General features: G+C 34.1%; 1 protein-coding gene across 1 annotated transcript in view; it reads right to left on the minus strand.

Annotated features, from left to right (window-relative positions):
- The window catches only part of CPNE8 (copine VIII), a 261,472-nt gene that overhangs the window by 106,966 nt on the left and 127,991 nt on the right, over nucleotides 1-26,515 (minus strand). The window contains exons 7-10 of the mRNA XM_011959466.1: nucleotides 21,326-21,389; nucleotides 12,456-12,559; nucleotides 7,252-7,356; nucleotides 5,976-6,017 (exon numbers count right to left, since the gene is read on the minus strand). Of these exons, the coding sequence (XP_011814856.1) occupies nucleotides 5,976-6,017; nucleotides 7,252-7,356; nucleotides 12,456-12,559; nucleotides 21,326-21,389 (315 nt within the window). The remainder of the gene's footprint in view (nucleotides 1-5,975; nucleotides 6,018-7,251; nucleotides 7,357-12,455; nucleotides 12,560-21,325; nucleotides 21,390-26,515) is intronic.

A 26,515-nucleotide genomic window follows, 5' to 3' on the forward strand; every position in this document is an offset into this window, starting at 1 on the left:
CAATTTCTTCATAAATGAATTAACATAATTTCTATTGAGTCATAAATACATGAAGATGTACAGAAGTTAAAAACTGATTACCACTTCAGGTATACTAGATACATATAAAATTAAATCAGTCCTTCTTGAGAGCAAGAATTATAGACTGAAGTGAAAGAAAAAATTCACAAGCTACAGTTGAGAGAAATCATGACCTGTATTTTTAGCAGGTGGAAGACCAGATATGTCAGTGAATCATATATTGATTATGAAATTCCATTTATCAACATTTTAAGTCTCAAAGAAGTGATATGTAAGGGAACAAGAAAAAGAGGCCGAAACTTGCCTATTAAATACAGGTTTAGGATATTCAGGGTTAACTGCAAGCAAATTATAGGTTATGGTTAAGGGAAGATTCCATAGAGTAAGGGAGGAAACAAAATAAGAAAAATATAAAAGGTTTACAAATGCTTCTTCTAAATGAGTTCTAATGTTTTAGACAACTCACAAATACATTCTTAAGCACTAGGCAAGGAATAACTTGGTCATGATGATGCATAATCCCAGAATGAAAATATCAAATGCATTGATCAAATATCTTCTGAGATAACAACAGAAAATGACAGCATTTGTATGGCATTTTGGAGACAAATGAAGTTTGCATTTAATTATAATAAATATCATTATTGAAATGACTGCATTTGATAAAATACAGAGTGGTAAAAATGAAACTTTTACCTCCCTGTTCACAAGTGGGGATTTTCTGATGGACAGTTCACTAACAGCCTTTTCATCAAAACGTCATTTTTCTGGTAGGCAGCAATCTACTTGGTAGCCCATTTACAATCAGTCCCACATCACAACCACATGGTATTAATGCAGCACTGTTCCACTAATGCTCCCTGAATTTTAAGTTAAGCTACAAATTCAGCTGCAGAAACTTCAAGCAATTGAAGCTTTTCAAGGATACCGCTACTGATTGCTTTGCAACCAAGACAAGGCTCTCAGCACTTGAGCTTTTCAATTGTTAAAGTGAGATTTAAATATTCTTCTTTCACATCTTTTAAAGAAATAGTGATCCACTCATCTCGGAAAAAAAGATAGTGAGAAGGATAGGAATGATTTTAGTATTGTGGTTTAACTTGTTGAAAATTGAATACATTTCAACTGATTATTAATACCAAGGTCAAGCAATGCCTCTAACTCTCAGACCCTTGTCAATGTGTTTTAATAAAAGGAACAGATAACTGTATTTCTTCTACTCTAGATTAGCTCGAGATACCTAATTTAATGTCAACTGGTTATATGCTCAATAGAGCATTACCACATTTCTGTATGCTTCATAGATTTGTGAGGTGTTTCTTACAGAATTAATTTCAGTTGATGAATTCAGTAAAAAATGCCATCAGAGTTCTGACGCAAGAGGACACCAGTCCCTGAAGTGCCCAATCTGTGAATATCATTACCACAACTGTCTGAAATTCTCTAGCTAGTAAAACAAAATGTGATTATAAGCAAGTAAAGCATTTTCTACTTTTTTTTTATGTTTTTTAAGACACGGGTCTCACTGTCACTCAGGCTCCAGTGCAGTAGCATGATCATAGTTGACTGAAGCCTCAACCTCATGGGCTCAAGCCATCTTCCTGCCTCAGTCTCCTGAGTAGCGAGGACTACAGGCACATGCCACCATGCCCAGCTAATATTTGTATTTTTTTCATAGAGACAGGGTCTTGTTTTGTTGCTCTGGCTGCCACTTTAATATTTGACTGACATATTCTCTCTAGATTGAAAGAGCACATTGCCTTATTGGTTTTCTGTGAGTAAATTTATACACAAAATAACACAGATACCTGACCAGCTTTTCCCCATTTTATAAGGAGTAGATTCTAGACTTCTATTAAATTCAGACAAACATATCATCTGATATAAAGTTACTTATGATGCATATTACATGGATTCATTAAAGACTATGTAGTACCATCTAATATGGCAGCCCCTAGCCACATGCTGCTATAACTTCAAACGTAGGTAGCCTGAATTGAGATGTGCTGCAAACATAAAATATATACCACATTTCAAAGACTTAGTATTTTTAAAAAGTAAAAATCCTTCTTAGTAATTTTATATTGATTCTATATTAAAATGATAATATTCTGGAAACACAAGATTAAATAAAATATATTACTACATTAATCTGGTTTATTTTTACTTTGCAATGTTATCACTAGAAAATTTAAAATTATATATGCGACTTGCATTATATTTCCATTGGACAATGTTAGTCCAAGCTGTCAAAAAACATCCACTGAGCAAATAACATTTTTTAAGAAGAAGAATTAAAAGTTCTGGATCAACAAATAGGGTAAAAAATGACACATGTATAGGATTTAGGACAAATACTAATGATGGTAGGAATACAAAAATAAGTAATAGGAAACAGTCTCTGTTGATCATTAGGTTGTGAAATATAATGATTCCTATCATAGTCACTTCAATTTTTTTAAAAAAATCTACATTGGGCAAATTTGTCAGATTAAAAAAAATGTAAAAAGTGTAATAACCATGTTATTAGACCACACATAATCATAAGCTTCATATCAATTTGTATAATAATCCACACAGTGATTATTATTAAATTATAAAATTAATGTCTGGATTTTAAAAAACTTTTATGTATTATATTTTTTTGGAGACTAATGCACCTTTCAAATTTCATACATAAGACATGTTATTGAATTAAAAGGGTTATCAAGAATTATTTTAATTTTTCTTTTTATATGGCATCCACAAACTGATCATTTTGCTAACACTGAAAAAGGTTTCTTGGTGAAAATGTATTATGTAGAATTATACACTAAATTTTCTACATTAAAATATAGATCTATTTTTGGATTAATAAAGGAGCACTTAAACATTAAAAAGGTATTAAACTTACACTTAAAAAATTACAATCCATTCCCCTAATTATTCTACTAATCATATAATTCATTTCCAAGGAATGTTTAAATTTCACCTAACGATGTTTTCCCCTCCCAATCTCACCCCTTTATTTTCAGTCTTTAACTTTTTAGACTTCCTTTGAATATGTTGTTAATGATGATATAGTAAAATGAGTATTTAAAAATACATCAATATATCCTCCAGCACCACCCATCTTCCCCCCCAGGCAGTTGATAACCCAATGACAAAATATGCTGATCAAATCTCAATATCTAAATAGTTTCTTTGCTTTTAAAACTGATGTCTCAAAAGTAAATTACTATTTCTTGTTGAAAAATATTTTTCCTGTCTAATGGCCCAAATCCTCTGTGAACGAACTCTTGCTTTCTCTCTCTCTCTCTCTATTCTTGCTCTTATTATAGCTCTCATTCGCTTAATCTAAGCCACCTCTTTTTTACATTTTACTGGTTCTTTCAATGTCTATTAGGATTCTTTCAGAGTCTGTAATACTCATTTCTTTCTACCTAACTTCTAGTTACATAAAAACTGTTACCAAGAAAAGCTTTATCCACTTTTCCAGACAATATACAATTTCAGACAATAAAAAAAAAATTATGTTAGATTGTTTCTTAAAGTTTCCTTATAGTCTTCACAACTATCACATTAAAGTAGCACAGAGTAAGTCCAATGTCTAGGTTGAAGCCTTTCACTTAATGCCAAGAATTATGATTACAATGCTATAAAAAAGACAGTGCAATAGTTATGAATATACTATTGGAAGTAGACTGCCAGGGTTCAAGCCCTGGTTCCACCATTGATTAGTTTTGTGACTTTAGGCAAGTTACTTCTTTGCCTGAATTTCTTTATCTGTAAAAGGTAATTAATGTAGTACCTATCATTTATTGTGAAAATTAAATAAAGAATAACATTAAAAATGCTTAGAGAATACCTGGCATGTTAGAAACTTTCAATAAATCATATCCTGAATAGGAACGCTCAAAGTGCTCAAGTCAGGAAAAAAGATAATTAAATTCCAAGGTAATTCTGATCTTCAAGACTATTCAAAATTCTTGTGGCTCAGAAATAGATTGGAGACAATAGGAGAGTCACAGAAACTCACCATTTGAAGGAAGACATTATAATATCTATAATTTCAGCAAATTTAGGATTGAACGTCTATGAATGTGGATGAAACCTAAATTTATACCCCTTATTTATTAGTGGTTAAATTAAAACCATTTCCCAAAGTTTTAAGCCATTTCTCATGTGCCCAAAAATACTCATCTCTAATTCTAATGTAATATCACATACATTTCTGTTACATTAGGATTAGAGACAAGTTCTATTTAGAAATAACTCCAAAAACAGGTTTTATATTTTCAAACTAAAAATCAGTCAGATGTGCTTCAGCCTCAAGGATTGTGTTTATGTAAAATTAAAGGAGCTCTGGCAGCGAGCTGCACTTTTTGTTTCTGAACGGGAACCTGGTTAAAAATTACTAGGGAAAAGCCACCACTTTTGCCTATTCACAATTAAAATAGAAAATAGGGTATATAATACAGGGCATAAAGTCCTTTACTCAGATTGGCATTACTTCCTTTTCTGTTATTTTGGGCAGCAAAATTCATTTTCTCAGTTAATCAAGTTTAATAACGCAATGGAGCATAACTCCCTATGGAAAAAGAGAAGGTTTTCTGATAAGGTTTCTCCAGAATGCACATAGAACTAAATAATACACTAATCAAATGAATACCTGGCAGAAATGTAAAGATCAGTAGCATAGCATGTATTATTATGACATTATCTCTAAGAGCAAACTTCAAATCCGTGTTATAACTCATTTTCATAATAATGTTTGGGATACAACTTAAAGACTGAAATATTTGAGTCTTATATACTCATTTGGTAGCAGCTAAAGTGTAGAATAATCATCTCCACTTCTCTCCCCATCTTCTCTTATCACTTCTTGAAAGAAAAGAAAATACTATTTGCATCAAATTCCAGGACACTTATTGTACCATGTTTGTCAGTAAGCATATGGGCAAGTGTCATACACATGATGGCATGTGGCTCTCCAACTGGGCAACTTTCTGCCTATGCAGCAGAAGGGATGAGAAGGGGGTGCCCCCTCAGCACAGGCCAGCCTTCTTAAACTTGTTCCTGTATTCACAGGAGTGTTCAGGTATCCAGGCACTTTCATCCCTTTCGGGTTGGTTTCTGGCTTGTACATGATGCGGAGAGAAAAGCATTGTTTAGCTTTAACCTCATGTTTCAGCTCCATTTATCAGTGAGCTATGGATTTGAGTTTAGGACACACATCAACTGAAAAATTGAAAGTACCCTTTGCTTTCCTATTTATCATTCTTCCTTGACATCTGCATATTCAACCCTTTCAGGCAGTAGTCTAGGGCAAAATAGGTTTTGAGCATTTCTGGGTCCCTTGGCTTAAGATCACTTTACAAACATCTCATCATCATCCTACATAGATGACAGTAGAAACAAGATATGCTTAAAAAAGAAAAAGTAGTGTGTTTCTTCTCTTTTAGTCTTTAATATCTACTTTGATATGCAGAGGACTACAGTGATTGCAGAGCTCTGAACAACTATTTGTTTGACAATGACCAGACACAATTCTTGAGTTTTGTTGTATGATATATATATATAGAGAGAGAGAGGCAGAGTTGCATGGTGAATGCAATGCTTACTTCTGTTCCCTTGAACAGTATGGGATATCAATGTTATAGAAATGTTCAGAGAAAGTGTGAGATGCAGAAATTTGATACTCATTACAGCTATAAAACTAGACATCTATAATCATCAGATTTAAGTTGAAAATTTTTACTAAGTTACTGGAAATAAGAAAAACCTCTATTTTCATCTCAAGGTTGGAGAAAATATGCTCATTCTTAACATTTCACGTAAATGCATCAGTAACATTTGGAAAAACAAAACAAATATGCAATCTAAAAGTTACAATTTAAAAATGTGGCCATTTCAATGTATGTGCCTCTTAAAGTACACCCAGTTCAAGAGTAAGAAGATAAGAAAAGTCTTACCTCCCATCTCGATCCCAGTCATACACCTCTACTTTGATTGTTCTGTACATGAGAAAAACATAAAGTTACTTAGTAAGATCAAAATAATGTATGGATGAGAATTTAAAAATAAGTTGTTTTTTTTAAGATAAAACAGTGTATGCTTATAGATTTTACATATGAATTTGAAGTTAATTTTGCTAATTTCATTACTATAATCCAATTCGTATCATAAAAGAGGCTTCTAAAATCTTCATTGATTCCTTAAAGAGAGTAAGAAGAGTCTACAGGGGAAGCAGGTGCAGTTTGATAGAGCCCCCCAAAGGGATGGTATGCACCCACTTCTCCACTCTTGAAAATCACTGTCTTGGAGCAGTGTTTCTCAAACTCAGCATAGATCAGAATCATATGGAGCACTTGTCCAAACATGGATTACTGGACCTCTCTCCTGGAGTTTCTGATTAAGTAGGTCTGCATTGGGGCCAGATAGTTTGAATTTCTATGAGATCACCAGGTGATGCTGACTGATGCTGTTAATCAGGAAGAACATTATGAACTTTCTTAAGAACTTTTCTAAGAACTTTCTTAGGAAAAAATGAGTCCAGCTAAATACAGATATCATCTTATTAAATGAAAAGAATGATAGTCAAGTGGCATGATAAATTTCAAAGTAAACTTAGTAACATATTGGTAATCAATAGTTCTTATGATATGGGTTAATGAAACTATTTTTCTATCACATGTAACAAACTAAAGATTGAGATTTTTACTTTTTATTTGCTTTTCTTTTGGGATGGATGGGGTTTTTATATTATAATCATACAACAAAGTTTCATAAGAAAAAAAACCTGGATATTAAGAAATCTTCAGGTATATTGTGGGAAAATCCTCAGGCCCACCTTACCCAGGTAATTGTGAAACATTAAAATCTCTTGTGCTACAACTATGGAACTTTTGTGAGTCAGCAATCATGAGTTATGCCAAATAACATTTTCAAGAGTATTTCAGGGTTGATAATATATCTAAGCATAGTGTTGCAACTTTTGTTTTCCTACTTGTTCCACTCTAGAAGGATCGTACCACGGCAAAGGCTTAAGGCAATGAAGATTCTGAAATAAATTTTGAATAAATTAAAATTTAAAATTAATATTCAATGTATTTTTGCATTTACATATTTTCATTTTTGGAAAGTTAAGTTTAACCAAATTTTAATTAGCCAACTTATGCCACTTCTCCAAATCACTGTAGATTTTTTTTAAAGTTATTTGAAGATTTTTGAATAAGCTATCCTTCTTACCTGTCATAGTCTCCATTACATAATGCTCTGACTGAGATCTTGAATGCTTGCCATACCGGATTTAGAGTGTTTTTGACAACTTCTGTTTTATGACAAATTGTAAAACTGTAAAGAAAAAAGGTTTTCAGTTATTTGCATGATTTGACTATTTTAATTGATCTATTGTTTTAGTAGTCATTCCTCTATTTACCTTTTGTTCAGAATAGTCAGTCCCACGGTTGCTGCTACATCACTTCATGAAAAGAGATATGTGATTTTAAAACTTGAAAGATCACCTCACCATAATCTGCTTTGTAATAAATTTACCAAAAGCAAACTGAAAATTCAATAAATCCTAAAGCTGCTTTGTAAACAATCTCTATAAAAATTGTGGTGACATGCTGATGGAGTGAAAAATATCCATAGGTCCCTAAGAATATGAAGGTCACCAGCAACTTTGAGAACAGTTTTGTTGGAGTGTTGAGAAGAAAAACCTGGTTTAAGAGTGAGTTTAAGAAAGAGAAGAAAAACTGAGGCACACTGTGTAAACTTTTTTTTTAGTCTAGCTGTGAAGAAAAAGAAAAAAATCAGAATAATTTAAGGAAAAAGAAAAGATTAATCACAGGAAAGGTTTTCATTGTTCTTGTTGTTACTTTTTGATGGAAGAAATAACAGCAAGGTTGTCTGCTAAAGGAAAAGATCTGGTAGAAAGGAAGCCACTTCTGATGCATGACAGAAAGGTGGGAGCAATGTTTTTTTTGTTTGTTTGTTTTTGAGATGGAGTCTCAGTCTGTTGCCCAGGCTGGAGTGCAGTGGCGCGATCTCGGCTCACTGCAACCTCTGCCGCCAAGGTTCATGCAATTCTCCTGCCTCAGTCTCCCAAGTAGCTGGGATGACAGGCGCCTGCCACTGCACCCAGCTAATTTTTGTATTTTTAGTAGGGACGAGGTTGCACCATCTTGGCCCAGCTGATCTTGAACTCCTGACCTTGTGATCCACCTGCCCCAGCCTCCCAAAGTGCTGGGATTATAGGCGTGAGCCACTGCGCCCAACCAGGAGCAGTGTCTTTTAAGCAGGTAAGAGTAGATGGGATCCTGAGCATCAGTGGAGGAGCTGCCCTTGAAAGGCCAGATAGTCATTCTGCAAGAACATTCAGGAAGGCAGAGTACATGGGTTGATGTTGTGGTGGGATCATGAGGAAGCTCTCCAATTGCCACCACTTTCTTATGAAAGATGATGCATAACAATGAGCAAAGAAAGAGGATGAGACATAAATGATAAAGTGTCTGGGATAAAGAAAATGTCCACAGACTAAGAAAAAGGAGTAGAATTCCTCAGGAGCCCCAAGGGCCCATTTAAGTCTACCATCACATCATGAATCTATAGAAAGACCAATCAGTGTGTGAGTTCTTTCTTTATTGAAACTACTGGTTCTATATATCTAAAGAATTCCTAAGGGAAGGAAGACAGTGATTCACAATATGGGACAGAATTCATGAAGCCTTAAGCTCGGTTTTCTGATTCAAATTCCAGTCTCATTTCCACAAAATGATTCAATCTGAAGACATCAGTCAGCTCCTCGAAATGTTCTTCCTTCATGTGAATTTGTGCAACAGTTTCTGAGCTAGAAACATTTAAAGTAATCTTCACTGAAACAATAAACCCAATCTTCATCAAGACCTTAGTCATGAAGTGTTTCAAATGCAAGTATCTAACAGTAATGACACATGAAAATATTAATAAATACCATAGTGAATATACTGCCCGTAACCCCCACAATGAAATATCCACCCTTTGATAGGTCTTCAAGTTCATTTTCTTACTCTCATACAAGAGGGATTTGGTTCTATTAAGAGATAAGATAGAAACATAATACTTTATGAAAGGATCAAGTTTTTATCACAAGACTTATGGCATTAGTGCCTTCTCCTTCCTGGAAGTATCCTGACCATCTAAGGAAGCTCATGTCACTAAATTGTTAGAGCCCAGGAAAATGTATCTGTGGTCAAATGTTCTCAGAGCTGATTCACCTGAAGCAATTTAGGAGTCACTGGGGGGAAAGGTATTACAAGTAAGACAGAGGGGCAGACAGAGAAGACTCTTGAAAGGTAATGAAGATGTCTAAAGCAGAGGAAGAAAATCAAAGTGGATAGGGGAAGGTGAGGGAGGGCTGTAGGGGCTCAGAACACAGAGAAAAGGCAAAGGTACGAAAAAATTGTTAAGAAAAATTCATAGAAAACAAATCACAGAGGGAAGGCAGAGCTCTATGTTGGTTTGTTTCAGAAACAAACAATATATTCATTAAGATCCATTCATAAAATTTCAATAAGTTCTTAAAGATCTACAAAGGGAATTTCTCTTGTATCATATTCTAATATATAGCAAGTCTTTGGTATGATGATAGATATAGATAGCTAAATAGATGATAGATAGATGACAGGAAGAGAAAGAGAAAAGGGAGAAAAAGAGAGACAGAGAGAGAGACTAGACTGACAGACCAACTGACCATCTTCAGACCAACATGTTCAACCATCTACTGCCTTTTGGCCTCTTTGCTTATGGTTAAATCAAAATTTCTCTTATATTCCTAGTGTCACCAGCTGCAATAATTAAATAGTTTTGACATTTGAAACATTTCCTCTCAGGGAAGGCATGTCCTTCTTACTGAGCTATTTATGAAGCAGGTAGTCTTTTGTTGCCTATTAATCATTCTTATTTCTAATGTATTAGATACCATATACACAGGAAAACCTCACTGGTAAGAATTCCAGCCCTGGTGTAACTCATAAAAATTCTGCCAGGAGCCCAATGTAGCTTTTCCTAACATTTGGAAGTATTTCTATATAAATATTATGTGTGTGTTACAAATAGTATTATAAAAATGTATTTTTATTAAATAACTGGTATTAGGATACTTTAAGTGAGGCCACTTACCAAAAATGGCTATTCCAAAGGAAAATTATTTCCCAATCATAAATAAATGTTAAGTTACTCAATAAATGTCAAAGAAAGAATATAAGAGTATAAGATCATATAGTATGAAGGCTTTTAATTAATATTTCCAGTAGAAATTAAGTTTTTCCCTTCTTATGAAATAAGTAACACATACACTAGGAATTAGGCAATTTTTGAAATAGTTCCATATTTTAAAAATATTTAAAATAAAGCTAGAATCTTTGCAGTTAAAAATAGAGACAAAAAGTAAGGCGTAAAAGCATCTGTATACATTTAAAATACAACAAAGCATATGCGTGCGTATACATACATAAAATATCTGGATCAAGCTGCAAACTAGGTTTCTGTGTGTAAATATAAATGGAAAGTTTTCTGAAATGAGATTCACCAACTTTTAAAAATAGTTTTTTCAAACTAGTTGACACTTTTGGATTAGATGTATTTTTCTTAATATTTAGATTTTATTTAATGAGTGAACACCCTTTTTTTTTTTTTTTTTTTTTTTGAGACAGAGCTTCACTCTTTTTGCCCAGGCTGGAGCATAATGGCACGATCTTGGCTCACTGTAACCTCTGCCTCCCAGGTTCAAGCAATTCTCCTGCCTCAGCCTCCCAAGTAGCTGGGATTACAGGCACCTGCCACCACGCCCGGCTAATTTTTTGTATTTTTAGTAGAGACGGGGTTTCACCATGTTGGCCAGGGTGGTCTCGATCTCTTGACCTTGTGATCCGCCCACCTCTGCCTCCCAAAGTGCTGGGATTACAGGCATGAGCCACCGCGCCTGGCCGTGAACATCATCATTTTTAGAAGCACAATACATTTTCTAATAAAAGTATCACCGGGAGAATTAGATGTGTGATAAAGTGAAATTTTACAATTGTACAACTAATCTTGATAAAGAAAACTAATAACAATAAAAATAGAAAATTCAGGGACCAAGTAGTTCATAAGACCATTTTCATTCAAGAAATTCGGAATCATTCTTGAGATTTTCCTCTGTTTTTGAAACGCCTGGCAAATATTATTTTCTTCACTTTCTAACATTTTTCATATGAATAAAATTAGTGTTCAGATGCATATGACACTCCGACATTTTTACCACTGAAAAAGAAGGGAAATACACAAAATCTAACAGTACAACACTATAGCAAATATATCTAACAGTTGCTCAGTAGCTGCATCAGCAAACATCTCCCAATAAGTAAACAATCATTTTAAACAGGCCAGTGCATTCACTTTGAATAGCAAACTTTCTATATTATGCAACATTTTATACTTATTTATAATACATTGTATCGTTTCATATATAAGAATAACATTTTTCCCATTCTATTCCCCTCATTTTTAATTTCCAAATAACATGTTCTCTTTAGCTGATATATTACACATAGTTTAAAAAAACAAACAAAAAAAATTAACTATAACATAATAATAATATTAGCTAATGCTTAAGTTCCTCTTATGTGTCAGAAAAACTTAGAAACTTTGTTGTATAGTAACTAATTTAGTCTGATCAACAACCCTACCCTGTGAGGTAGCTATGACTACTACCCCATTTTACAGGTGAGGAGAAAATGGAATCTCACATAGATTAAAAACTTGCCATAGTACTATAGCTATTAAGTAGCAAGGTTATTATTTAAATCTAGACAACAGAAATTAGCCATATTATTAACAACTAAACATTCTCACAAATACTAAGTACAATATGAATCACAAAAAACAAGTCAAATATATCTAATAGTACAGCTATACATATTAAATTATGGTCTATAACTCATAAAGACATTCAAAATTTATAGAAACTAGTCTAATCATAACTGGCAAAAGTATTCAAATTACTAGAATATAATGAACATTTTTATTGAAAGTTAAACTCAGATATTATCGGTAAAAAAAAGCCCATAAGTTCCACATCCTTCTCTAAGAAAAGGGTTTTGGTTCAAATCTATAACAAAATATATTTGTTTCAGCATTCAGGTTTTCACAAAATATAATTCTTCTAAACTATTTAGTCAATGTTATAATTTTATAACAAGTAAAGAGGAAATATTTCTCTGAAACTAGAAGTGTTTCATTTTAAGTATCAGACAAAACATAAAATGTTTATAAAGTTGCACATCATTTTGAGATGCAAAAATCACATCAATTTTTAAAATCTCAAACTATTTTACTTCATTAATCCATTTAATGAGCTTCTCTGAGAAAAATAATTGTAATTCAAGTATCATCATTACCATATAGGTAAAATGCATAAAAGATAAATCTACCTGCCATCTTCATTACTTCGATAAAATACAAGGAAAGGATCTGATTTTCCAAAGAAGTCCTTCTTGTCCAATTTGTTTGCACAAAATTGCATCAAAACAGCATCCTAAAAGCAAAATTAATAAAATAGTTCAAGACTTGGGCTATAAATAACTGGAAACTGCAGATCACAAAGAAGACTTGACAAGAAAACATATTTGCTATTTTAATGAAAATGGCCAAGTTAGGGAGAATCGTAGACAACATAAAATTGCTTTTTAAAGGACTATATATAACTTTAAAAATTTTGCTGGTAATTTTTATTCTAGTTACAAAACTATTACTTTTCAAAAACTTTTAATATTTTTCCCTTGAAAAGTGGTATTAAACTAGGTGAGGCCAGGTACTCAATTTTATAATATAGGATCCTCATTCATATCTTCAGTTATGCAGGTACACATTTTTAGAACATAGTTAAACAAATTCCTGTTCATTAAAGAAATATTTACTAAGTTTCTACTACATATCTACTATGTATCAAATGTTAAGATGTATTAGATGATTAGATGGGGAATAAGAAAGACCACATAGTTTATAATCTGGGGACAGGAAAGTTCCTTCTTAATCATATACAAGTGTACTGTAACGAATCAGTCACTACGTTTAAAACAATTTTCTTCTATAACTTAAATTACAATTTGCATGTTAATTATTATGTCAAATCGATCATTTTTATCATTCTATGTACTCAAACACTCGCAGCTACATGATTTGAAGGAAAACAAGCTAGGGTATCATAACACATTATTGATAACCATTTTTAAAGTAGAAAATGTATTGTTATTTAAAATTAAAATAAATACTTTTGTGGGGTGTGTGTGTGTGTGTTTCCTTTTTTTTGGAGACAGAGTCTCGCTCTGTTGCCCAGGCTGGAGTGCAGTGGCGCGATCTCCGCTCACTGCAAGCTCCCCCTCCCGGGTTCACGCCATTCTCCTGCCTCAGCCTCCTGGGAAGCTGGGACTACAGGCGCCTGCGACCACGCCCGGCTAATTTTTTTGTATTTTTTAAGTAGAGACGGGGTTTCACCGTGTTAGCCAGGATGGTCTCTATCTCCTGACCTCGTGTCTGCCCACCTCGGCCTCCCAAAGTGCTGGGATTACAGGCTTGTGTGTTTTTTAACTGAACAGGAAAGCTAAAAATGTTGGAAAGAGGTGAAGTGGCAAAGTAATTCAGATTAAACAAAGAGGTTACAACTTTGAATATTACTTGATAAAATGTTAACAATGTCTAAAAAAGCATCTTATTCATCACTTCTTTATCTTGCAGAGTCCAGCAATACTTACTAAGTATACACCTATTTTTTAATTATTTCCTTTCAGTAATTCCAGAAGACTACACAAAACATGATGCTATCTTATTCATTCATTCACTCATTTTCTTACTTAGCAAACATTTCTCAAGCAATAGTCAAGCTAGAATCTTGGAATAGGGTAACGAACAAGGCAGTAGCTACCCTTGGAAAGGTCAGATTTCTTAATTTCCCATTTTCAAAATTATTGGTATAGTGTTATTTGATTTTACTTTTAGCATGATATGATAACTTCTATCAGAGGAACATTTATAACAGAGCAGGAAATACATCCTAGCAAGGTATAGTGACAACAGAGGTAAGGACAATATGGACATCATTATCACCTCAAACCTCTCAAGCATATCATGTTCTTTTTAAATTTGAGATTTAAAGATCAAAAAGTTCTATACTATCTATTATAGAAGCAGTGAAATAATCATTCTGGGTGATCAAATTATAAAATCAAGGGCAGCATTGAAAAGGACGAGTTGTTTGGTTTGGTTCGTTTATTTTGAATGCCCTTTCATTTCCATATATATTTAAATGCCCTTGGGAGAGAATGGCTTTCTAAGAACCTGGGGACATTCCAAGGACATTGTTCTTGCAGAAAAACAGTACACTTTAACACATTTCTCCCAAAGCACCTGGACCAAAATATAAACTTCCAAGAAACATTCTGTATACTTACAATGCATAATAGATAAATGAAATGTGTTTATTTCAAATGGATTGTGAATAAAACATCAGAGGTGTATTATTATAAAAGCATGAATTTTCATTGGCTTATTGGTAAATGTAATACTAAATTTAATTTTTCACATTATACTCCTTAGGGCTTGCAAAATGAGTAACAGATTCAAAATAAAGATTTATTTCAGTGCAGAAAATTATATAACCTTAGGAAAAATAATGTTCTTGCAATTTTCCAGGTTAACAACTTAGCAGGGATTAAGTGGTACATTCGTATCAAGCACAAAATAAATCTTATTTGAGAGGAAAAGTAGTTATATACTTTTAGAAATACACAAGCATCACTGCAAAGTTTTGTTTTTATGCCTTATGCTTAATGTCACCTAACACATTTTTAAGACCTCTCTTTAATACTCCACATATAAGGAACGTTCTACTGAATAAAGCCACTTGGATGTTTCACAGGCACTTCTAACATGTTCCAATCTGAACATCTAATGTCTATTCATAAACTTGCTTCTCCTATAATCTTCCCAGCTCAATTTGTGGCATTGTCATTCACTCAAGTGCCCAAGGAAGCCATCCTTGACTCTTCTCTTTTCCTGATCCTTTATCCAATCCACCACCAGTTGCACCATTTACCTCTAAAGTTTTGCTCAAATCTTTACTTTGGCTCTGCTGCCACCACCTCAGTCTAATTCAATCTTATTTCTCACCCAGACATGTTCAGCGACATTTATTCCTTACTCCCACTTCCATTCTTTGATGTATCTAATCCATTCTCCATCAGCAGACAGAGTAAGGTTCTTGAAACATGAAAAACTCATGTTGCTCACAACGTAAAATGCTTTTAGGCTTTCCCTTACATTTAGGAAAAATGCAGAACCGTTAACATGATCCGCAAAGGCCAACATCAAATGGGCTCTATCAGCCTTTTCCACCTTCATCTGGCAATGTTTTAGCTCAATCATCTCCCACTGCTCACCCCGACCATCTCACATCAGACCCACACGTGCCTTTCCCACCTCAGGAACTTACACAGCTGTGTCTGCTGGAATTCTTATCCTTGGGCTGGCAAATGCTACTTCTTCTTTAGGTCTTAGCTTAAATGCCACTTTCTCAAAGAGGCCCAGTGATCCCCCCAAGGCTTAATAGAAATTAGATCCCTACTGTACTCTCATAATATATTTGAATCACTTGGCACATACCACGACATACCACGACATATATACCACGACATATATTACCGACTAATGTCTCTCTTTTTCACAAACTCTGTGTTCATTAAAAACAAGGACCAGGTTTGGGGGTTGTGGTATTGTGTTTTGTACTATTTTTTTCTTGCTATTCTATTCTAAGCATTCACTCCAATGACATAATAACATTTTGTAAACACTGTTGAATCAATCAATAAAAACAAAAAATATTCTTTATGAAAAATTTAAAACTACTTTTAAAATACTACATAAAATACTACTACTTTTAAAATACTACTTTTAAAATACTACATAGTGGCTCATGCCTGTAACCCCAGCACTTGGGGAGGGCAAGAGGGGCTTGGATCACTTGAGTCTGGGAGTTCAAGACCAGCCCAGACAACACAGCGAGACCACATCTCTACCAAAAAAAAAAAATTAGCCAGGTGTGGTGGTGCATACCTGTGGTCCCAGCTAGTAGGGAGACTGAGATGGGAGAATCACTTGAGCCCAGGAGTTCAAAGCTTGCAGTGGGCCATAATTGGGCCACTGCACTTCAGCCTGGGCAATAGAGTAAGACCCTGTCTTAAAAAAAAAAAAATACTAAGTGAAGATACACTCCCACTATAACTTCTAAACTACATTAGCTTTTATTGTGGCATTTAATTAAGTATAAAATTTGCATTTGAATAAAACTGTCTCAAAATTAATTGAGATAATTAGGATTATTACACTACAAATAAACATTTGTATAAATTTATGACCCATACATCTTTTTTTTTTTTTTTTTTGAGATGGAGTCTCGCTCTGTCACACAGGCTGGAGTGCAGTGGCGCAATCTCAGCTCACTGCAAGCTCTGCCTCCCAGGTTCACGCCATTCTCCTGCCTCAGCCTCCCAAGTAGCTGGGGCCACAGGTGCCTGCTACCATGCCAGGCTAATTTTTTGTATTTGTAGTACAGACGGGGTTTCACCATGTTAGCCAGGATGGTCTCGATCTCCTGACCTCGTGATCTGCCTGCCTCGGCCTCCCAAAGTGCTGGGATTACAAGCGTGAACCTGTACATCTCTTAAATGCTACCATTTCTTTCCTGTAGAGTATCCATCTAAAGGAAGTATTAATAATATTCACATTTTTAGAAGAAAACATAGAGCCTTGTGATATTGGCCTTGGATATTATTTCTTGGATATGATACAAAAGCATAGGCCACAAAAGCAAAAATACACGTGGGACTGCATCAAACTACAAAGCTTCTGCTCAGCAAAGGGAACAATCAACGGAATGAAAAGGCAGCCTACAGAATGGGAGAAAATATGCTGTGGTTGCTATGGCTTGTTTGTCCCCACCAAAGCTCATGTTGAAATCTGATCGCCAGTATGACAGTGCTGGGAGGTGGGGCCCCATGGAAGGTGTTTGGGTTATGGGTGCTGATCCCTCATGAATAGGTAGGTGCTGCTTTCACAGTCTTGAGTGAGACTGGATTAATTCTCTCAGAATGAGTTTATTCTTTTGAGAGTGCGTTTTTATAAAGCTGGGGTGCCCCTCAGGTTTCCTTATGTTCACAAATGTCTGCTTCCACTTTCACTTTCTCTGCCACATTGTGAAACAGTATGAAAGCCCTTACCACAAGCCAGTACCATGCTCTTGAGCTTCTCACCTGGTGGAAGAGTGAGCTAAATAAACTTCTTTTTAAAAATAAATTACCTAGTCTCAGATATTCTTTTATAGCAACTCAAAATGGACTAAGATACTGTATACCATAAAGGTGAATTTCCAAAATATATAAGGAACTCCTACAAATCTTCAAAAATACTGCAAAAACTATAAATATATAAAAATGAAAAATAGAAAATCAACTCAATTTAAAAATGGGCTAAGAACCTGAATAAGCATATGTCTCAACATATGCTCAACATATGCTCAACATCACCAATCATCAGAGAAATGCAAATGCATACAAAAGATTAGCTCACACCTGTTAGAATGCCTACTATCAAAAAAAAAAAAGAAACACAACGGGAAGTAGTATCAGTGAGGATGCAGAGAAAAGGAAACCCTTGTACACTGTTGGTAGGAATGCAATTAGTGCAGCCGCTGTGGAAAATAGTAGGAGGTTCTTCAAAAATTAAAAGCAGCACTACCATATGATCCAGCAATCCCACTTCTGGGTATATATACAAAGAAAGAGACTGAAATCAGTATCTTGAAGAGATATCTGAACTGCCATGTTCATTCTAGCATTATTTACAAATAAGTCAAGACATTGAAGCAAATAAAGTGTCTATCAACAGATGAATGGATACAGAAAATGCATTTATATAATTTATACACAAACACACACACACACCTATATATATAAAACAATCGAATATTATTCATCCTTAAAAAGGAAGAACATCTGTCCATTTGCAACAAGATAGATGAGCCTGGAAAACACTGTATAAGTGAAATAAGCCAGACACAAAAAGATAAATACTACATGTTGTAACTTACATGAGGATTCTAAAACAGTCAAAATTATAGAAGCAGGGAGTAGAATGATGGTTTCCAGGGACTGAGGGGAAGAAGAAACTGGAAGGTATTACCAAGGAGCACAAAATTTCAGTTATGTGAGATGAATAAGTCATAGAGATCTACTATATACAGTATGGTACCTATGGTTAACAATACTGTACTGTATATTTAAAAATCTGCTGAGAGGGTAAATCTTACGTGGTTTATTATCACAAAAATATTAATAATAAATAAGCAGGGTAGGCGGAATCATTGGAAGTGACTAATACATTTATGACATCGATTATATGGTGATGGTTTCATGGATATATACCTATCTCCAGACTCACCATGCTGTATACATTAAATATGTGCAGATATTTGTATGCCAATTATACCTAACAAACTAGTTTAAAAAAATTGTCATATTATAAATGCATAAATTAAAGCTCCAATAATATAACCTCACTCAGCTAAATAGTGAAAAAGGCAAAACTAAAATGTAGGTGACCTGACTCCAAAGCCTATGTTCATTGCACAAGTTAATAACTGACAATTTGTTTTAAAGAAAAAAAGTATAGATTTTTATGATGCTGTAGGTGAATTAAAATGATTGCATTCAACATTATAAATAATAATGCCCATACTTTTAATGTTCTCTAAAGCATAAATTTAAAAATCATTGATTCTTCTGAAGTAACTATGAACATTGCTTTGAGTACACTTGCACATTCTACTATACTAACATAATAATGAAATACTATTTCAAGTTTATTAGTATTAATAATGATGCTGATGATCAATAAGGCTCTAGCCAAGAATTAGGACATAGAAAACATAAGATGAAGTTACACCAAGATTTTAAACAATATTGATAAAAATATTAGATCCATAATTTCTAAGTATGAGAAATACGTGTTGACTCATTGAAAGATAATTCCAGATGTTCTTGAATTAATTGTAAAAAAAGGGATAAAAATACCTACACCACTAAATAACACATTCCCTTTCATTTACCAGGGCCTGGTAAAAGAATTTTCCAGGCTCTTCCAACAAGAGACTAGAACTGAAAGTGGAAGATATTTAGGATGCAGCCTGTCCATACCCAGTCTACGTCTTGGTATCTTGGTTCTATTTTGAAATATAACTGATAATACTGTATTCACGGCATATTTACACAAAATATGCTCAATAAACTCAAGATTTTGACAAAATAGCATGCAAATATCACCATAAAGAACATGTATCTTATTGACTGTGAACTTCCTTTTTTCTTTCCTAATACAAAGCCTATATTATCTTAAACATTTACAAATTGAGACCAGAAGTATAAATGATGATCAGATAATATAATTTAAAAGAATCATTGTATCATTTTAACTAAAAAAAATAGGATGATAGGTAATATCTCTGCATTTAAATAAATATGCTATATTTTCTAAGGCATTGCTTAGTATATGCATACTACTTTTATGTACATTATAGTATCAAACTTAATGTTATGCTAGTTGATTGTCAGGACTGGAAATGTTTTTAAAAAATAGTCTAGTGATTAGTTCACACATTTTGTTTTTTTTGCCCTTCAAACACGAAAAGTAAAACTCAGAGTAAGTAGTCAAGTGTCTTGATCAGACAAAGTACAAATTAGTAGCAAAACCAAAACTTAACTTGAGTCTGATAGTCTTTAACAGCATTATATGTGGGCATGTTTGGGTATTTTATAGATGAGAAAACTGAGACTGATATGACCGTGACATGCCCAGGGGGACAAAGACAATGAGCACAACAATAGGAAGGCTTCAATTTACATGTTATTTTAAATGACTTAAATTCTAACATTAGTGTTTAATTATTTCCACTCACCTGTTATTATAGTTCCTATTGTTATCTCACTGTTCTACCCCCACCCCCAGAATCCCATAGGTCTGTAATCAGTTGTAATACCCAGTTTCTATCATTTGCTGACAAGTAATATCATATGATTCCCTGAACATACTATCTCAGCTATCTATCTATCTATCTATCTATCTATTGATCATCTATCTACATTTGAGAGATATAATATACATACATATATATTTGAGACAGGGGCTTTCTCTGTTGCCCAGGCTGGAGTGCAGTGAAACAATAGCTCACGGCAGCCTTGAATTCCTGGACTCAAGTGATCCTCCCACCTTGGCCTCCCAAAGTGCTGAGATTACAGGCATGAGCCACCATGTCGTATCAGAAATGTATTATGTAAACAAGCCCACAGAATTTATCTAAAAGTTAAAAAGACAACTTCTTGAGATAATAAAATAAACTATAGCTCTCTCTATAAAAACTATGATCAGTGTCAAAGTGTTAAGCTTTTGTTAGTTTGGGTGAGTTTCTGTTCCTATGATCAAGCAGCAATTAAAAATAAAGGGCACTAGAGGTAATCTAAGGAAAACTTGTTTCCTCTGGAAATACCAATTCCCAGAGATCTGTTGGCCCACATTAAACAGACAATATTGACATCAGATTCAGCTGGCCATCGTTACTTTCAGTGTGGAGTGTCACAGTTATCTTCCCATTTCTTGACAACAGTGAAATCATTAAACATGAGTCAATGAGCATCAGCAAATCACAACTAAAAGTAACAGTCTTCTAAAAATATAGAGTATGCACTCTATGCAGTCATACTGCTAGATGGAGTGGCAGCTGATCCTTTCTTCAAATGTGGACTTCCCAAGCTAACAAGAGATGGAAGTAATATAAATTCTGAATTAATAAAATTAGAAAAATTGGGGAAAGTATGTTATACAAATGGGGTAAATGCAAATGTCAAGAAATATTCCTTCAGGATTACACACAAATCTTCAAAAGTTTTACAGTAATTGAACTGATTGGTATAACAGACGATTCCTTATACTAATGCTTAAAAAGCAGTATTGATATTAGGTGTTATTTTAATACTTTCAATTCCTTAAAAGATTATTAAAATAACTGATTATACTTTTTGGACTATGAAATACAGTCTCCCTGGTCATAGGGTGAAGTATCTAAAATGATATTTTATGGATTATAAAATTGTATAACATTTTTGCTACAATTACTTAAAAATTAATTAGTTAAGTACAATTTTAGATATAGCATTTGAAGTATGGAAGTGTTTTCTAAACAAAAGAAATATTCACTTACCCTGCAACAGTTTAATTCCTCTGCTGTAAGTATGATTGTACCACATTTCTTCCCTGGAATTCCTCTGAAACAACAAAAATATATTTATGTACATTAATATGTTATATTAATACTATATAATATAAATTTATATATCATATTTATTTTTATGTAATCTAATAAAGAGCATATAATAATAAGATGGTTCTTCCCTAACGAAATATATTTTTAGTAGCTGGGATTACAGACCTGGCTAAATTTTGTATTTCTTTTTTAGTAGAGATGGGGTTTCGCCATGTTGGCTAAGCTGGTCTCAAACTCCCGACCTACGGTGATCCGCTCCCTTTGGCCTCCCAAACTGCCAGGATTACAGGCGTGAGCTACCACACCCGGCCCTCAATAAGGCTAAACTTTTAACATAAGTTTAAACATGTCGATCCTCTCAAGAATCTTCAATATTCCATATTGTCTAATATATAAGATAATGTAATAGTTATGCATCACCTAATTATGTTTCAATAAACAACAGATTGCATATACACTGGTGTCCCCATAACATTATAATGGAGCTGAAAACTTTCTACTGCCTAATGATGTAATATCTTAGCACACAGCATTATTCACGTGTTGGTGTGATGCGGTGCAAGTAAATCTACTGTGTGCCAGTCATACAAAGAATGTATGTACAGTCCATAATACTTGGCAATGATAGTAAACATCAAATATGTTACTGTTTATGTATTTTCTATACTATATTTTTTATCATTATTTCTAAGTGTATTTCTTCTACACATACAAAAAAAAAAAAAAAAAGCTAACTGTAAAAACAGCCTCATTTAGGTCCTGCAGATGTTCCAAAAGAAGGCACTGTTATCACAGGAGACAACAGCTCCATGCATGGTATTGCTCTTGAAGGTCTTCCGGGGGACAAGATGTGGAAGTGGAAGACAGGGATACTGAGGATCTTGACCCTGGGTAGGCCTAGGTAACGTGTAAGTTTGTGTCTTCATTTTTAACAAAAAACGTTTAAAAAGTAAAAATAAATTAATTAATAACTTAAAAACAGAAAAAAAGATTATTGAATAAGGATATAAAGAAAATATTTTTGTACAGCTATACAATGTGTTTGTGTTCTAGATAAGTGTTATTATTAAATTTTTTTTTTAAAGTTTAAAGTATTTTAAAGTAAAAACATTATAGTTAAGGTTATTATTGAAGAAAGAAAAACAGTTGTAAATACACTTAGTGCAACCTAACTATACAGTGTTTATAAAGTCTACAGTAGTATAATGTCCCAGGCCCTCACATTTACTCATCACTCACTCAGACTCACCCAGAGCAACTTCCATTCCTGTAAGCTCCATTCATGGTAAGTACCCTACACAAGTATACCATTTTATAACTTTTATATAATGTTTTTACTGTGTCTCTTCTATGTTTACTTACGTTTAGATACACAAATACTGATGTTACAACTGCCTTAGAGTATTCAGTGAGGTAACATGCTGTACATATTTGTAGCCTAGGAACAAGAGGTTATACCATATAGCCTAGGTATGTGGTAGGCTAGACCAGGGGTCTGCAACCCCAGGGCTGCAGAGCAGGAGGTGAGCAGCAGACACCAGCAAGCTGAGCCTCATCTGTATTTACAGCTACTCCGCATCGTTGGCATTACTACTTGAGCTCTGCCTCTTGTCAGATCAGCAGCAGCATTAGATTCTCATAGGAGCCTGAACCCTATTGTGAACTGTGAGGGACCTAAGTTGTATACACTTCTTATGAGAATCTAATGCCTGATGATCTGTCACTGTGTCCCATCACCCCCAGATGGGGCCATCTAGTTGCAGGAAAACAAGCTCAGGTTCCCACTGATTCTACATTATGGTGAGTTGTATAATTATTTCATTATAATATAATAATAATAGAAATAAAGTGCACAATAAATGTAATGGACTTGAATCATCCCGAAACTACCCCCAAACCCCCAGTGCAGGGAAAAATTACTTCCACAAAACCGCTCCTTGGTATCAAAAAGGGTCGGGAACTGCTGGGTTAGACCATCTCGGTTTGTGTAAGTACAGTCTATCATGGTTGCACAACAATGAAATCATCTAAGGAAGCATTTCTCAGAACATATCCCTGTTGTTAAGTAGTGCATCACTATAGAACAAAATGTTCTCATGGTTTCTAAGTTTTCTACTACGTTATTAAAACCTATATAAAACCCTGGGTTTCACTGTTCCCTATCCTTTCATCAATTTGGTGACATTTTGTGCTTATTTCTTCTTTGTGTTCACTCCCATGCCTTGACATATTATAGCTTGTTAACTGTTCCCTATTTTGCCTCAAACTTGCCATATCCCCAGATGAAGTTCCATTTGTTCCAAGAAAATCTTACCCTAGGCAACCTTACATAAAGCTCAGCCTTTTCTGCATTCCTATTGATGTTGAAGTCAATACTGTAAGGTTTAGCACTTAATTATTCCTTAACTGCTAAAAGCACAAATTGTTAACCTTTCTTTTCTCAAGTTGATTACACTTTCTGTAAGAGCAATATTCATGACTTAAAACTCTTGTAAGCACAGAGTTAAATGTCTGTGTACAGCATGTGTTTAGTCTACAGATAAGTATGTAATATACAGTTGTGCATTGCTTAATGCTTATTTCCACATGTATTTACTCTTAACCAGGATAATTACACATGTCAAGATCTTCCATTTTCCTTAGGTCCTTATGACTAAGAACTCAATTAATATAACATTGCACATTTTGTCTCATATTACTACATTATCATTTTCAGCATCCTTCCAGCATCCTTAATCAGTTAATTTTTCTAATCCAGCTGTACCTTTCTCTTCTTCTTTCTATTTGTGAACTATGAGTTTAATACTTTCAGCATTTTGGAAAACCAAACACTCCAACTGAGCATAAAACTGAACACACTTCAAAATGCTGAATAAAATATGCAAAGATCTTTATAAATGCTCAGATAACTTTGTAAGAAAGTAAGGACCAATTAGAAGCTGAAAGTAAAGGCAGAAAGATAAGCAGAACTGAACATTGGAGAACTTGATCTTAGGCTCCTGATTTTTATGGTTACCTAGGACATAAAAATTAGAAAAATAAGAGGAGGTGGGACTCACAAGGTGGGAAATTCAATAAACAGCCAATCCACAGCATAAAGCTTATATCTCATTAACTAGATTGCCTGATGTAGCATGAGTTATATATATAAACATTCACTCTATGGGCCTAAAAAATAAATCATTGCCTTAAAACATGGTGATGAATGAAAGAGAAAAAAATGCATCCTAATAATTTAAGCTCAATCAGGCTTGCTGCCTTAACTGACATCACTTGAGTGGTTACCAAAACTTCAAACCAAGAATTACATTTAATTCAAGTGACCACGGTTGCCTAGTAAATGCATATCCTCTCTAGAAAAGTTTCCCTTCAAATTAAATCTCAAAATATCTCACACTTAAAGTTTTAAAAGTAAATATGAAGCTCGTCTTACAGTATCAAAAAATACACAAGAAAAAATGCACCCATCATGAGTTAGAATCTCCAAAACAACAGGTTGCAGAATTAAACACAGATTTAGAATGTTGTAAATATTATGAATAGTACACAAAATATAAGTATTTGTAATATATTTAAAATGTAAAGAGGAAATGGACATATATATGGTTAACTAGCAAAGGATTATACAAAATAAGCAAGGATATTTGGAACAGAATAGGGAGCCCAGAAGTAAATCCAAGCTGTCATTGCCAGTACCAATGTCCAGGCACTTTTCCCCTATGTTCTCTTCCAGGAATTTTATTGTTTCTGGTCTTATGTTTGGGACTTTTATCCATTTTGAGTTGATTTCTGTGTATGGTGTAAAGTAAGGGTCCAATTTAATTCTTTTGCATGCTGTAGTCCAGTTTTCTCAGAACCATTTATTAAAGGGACTATCTGTTTCCCATCCTATCCTCCTGGTGCCCCTGTGAAAAATTAGTTGACTATATATGTTTGGATTAGAAAAAGGAGAAGAGAGAATCAGTGAACTGAAAGAAGGATATAAATAAATTATCCATAATGCAGCATGGAGAAGCAGACATGGAAACTATTATGAAGAAGTTTGGAGTCACAGAACACAAAGGTAAAAGGTCTAATATATGTTTAATCAGAGTTCCAGTAGAGGAAGGACTAAATAGAGCAGATGCAATATTTGAAGAGATAATGGCTGGGAAACTTCTAGAAATGGTAAAACACCTCAATTTCCAGATTCAGAAAGCTCAATGAATCCCAAGCAGCCTAAGAAAAATAAATGTATATTTGGGGACATGATAGGAGCAGGGAAAAACATGAAAGATGAAGAATGTACCTCCAGAGGAACCAGAGAGAAAAGACAGATGATCTACAAAGATGTGAACCACAAAGATTAAACTAAGAGCTGACTACTTGGAAGCAACACTGGAAACTGAAAGATAATTCAAACAATATCTTCAATGGTTTGAAAGAAAATAATTCTAAATATAAGACTGTAAACAGTAAGATATATTCTAAGAACAAGCATAAACTACAGATATTTTGAAACAAATAAGAAACAAATACATTTATACCCAAGAATCTTTGGGTTTCAAATTCAAGGAAATGATCACAGATGGGAGATCTAAGAAGAAAAAAGAAAGAATGAGAGAAGCCAAGGAAATACTAAATATGAGTTAACCTTAAATCAGCGACATTAATGTTAAAAACTAAGATAATAAATACGAATGATAATGATAGCATTAACCAGCAAGGTGATAATTTAAGTTAAAGCCTTCTCATGGTCTCTTATTGTTCAGGAAGAAATTAAATATGCTGAAAAATAGAATTTCATAATGTGGGGAAAAGAGAGGTCAGCCTGTTACTGTGTTATTATAGATAGAAGTAAGTTTAAGAGACTCCATTTGGCTCTGTATTTGAGATGCTGTTAATCTGTGACTCTACCCCCAACCTTGTCCTTGCTAGAAACATCGCTGTGCTAATTAAGGTTCAAAGGATTTGGGGCTATAAGGAATGTGCTTTGTTAGGCAAATGTTTAAAGCCTGCTTGTGGTTGAAGGTCAGTACCATTCCCTTAAATCTCAGTAAAAGAAAAACATCTGTCTCCTGCCCATCCCTGGGAAAATGCAACATCTCCGTGTATCTGTATGCCTTACTGCTGATTTACTCCCTTATC

Source organism: Colobus angolensis, unplaced genomic scaffold, assembly GCF_000951035.1.
Source record: "Colobus angolensis palliatus isolate OR3802 unplaced genomic scaffold, Cang.pa_1.0 Scaffold496, whole genome shotgun sequence".
NCBI classification, from domain to species: domain Eukaryota; kingdom Metazoa; phylum Chordata; class Mammalia; order Primates; family Cercopithecidae; genus Colobus; species Colobus angolensis.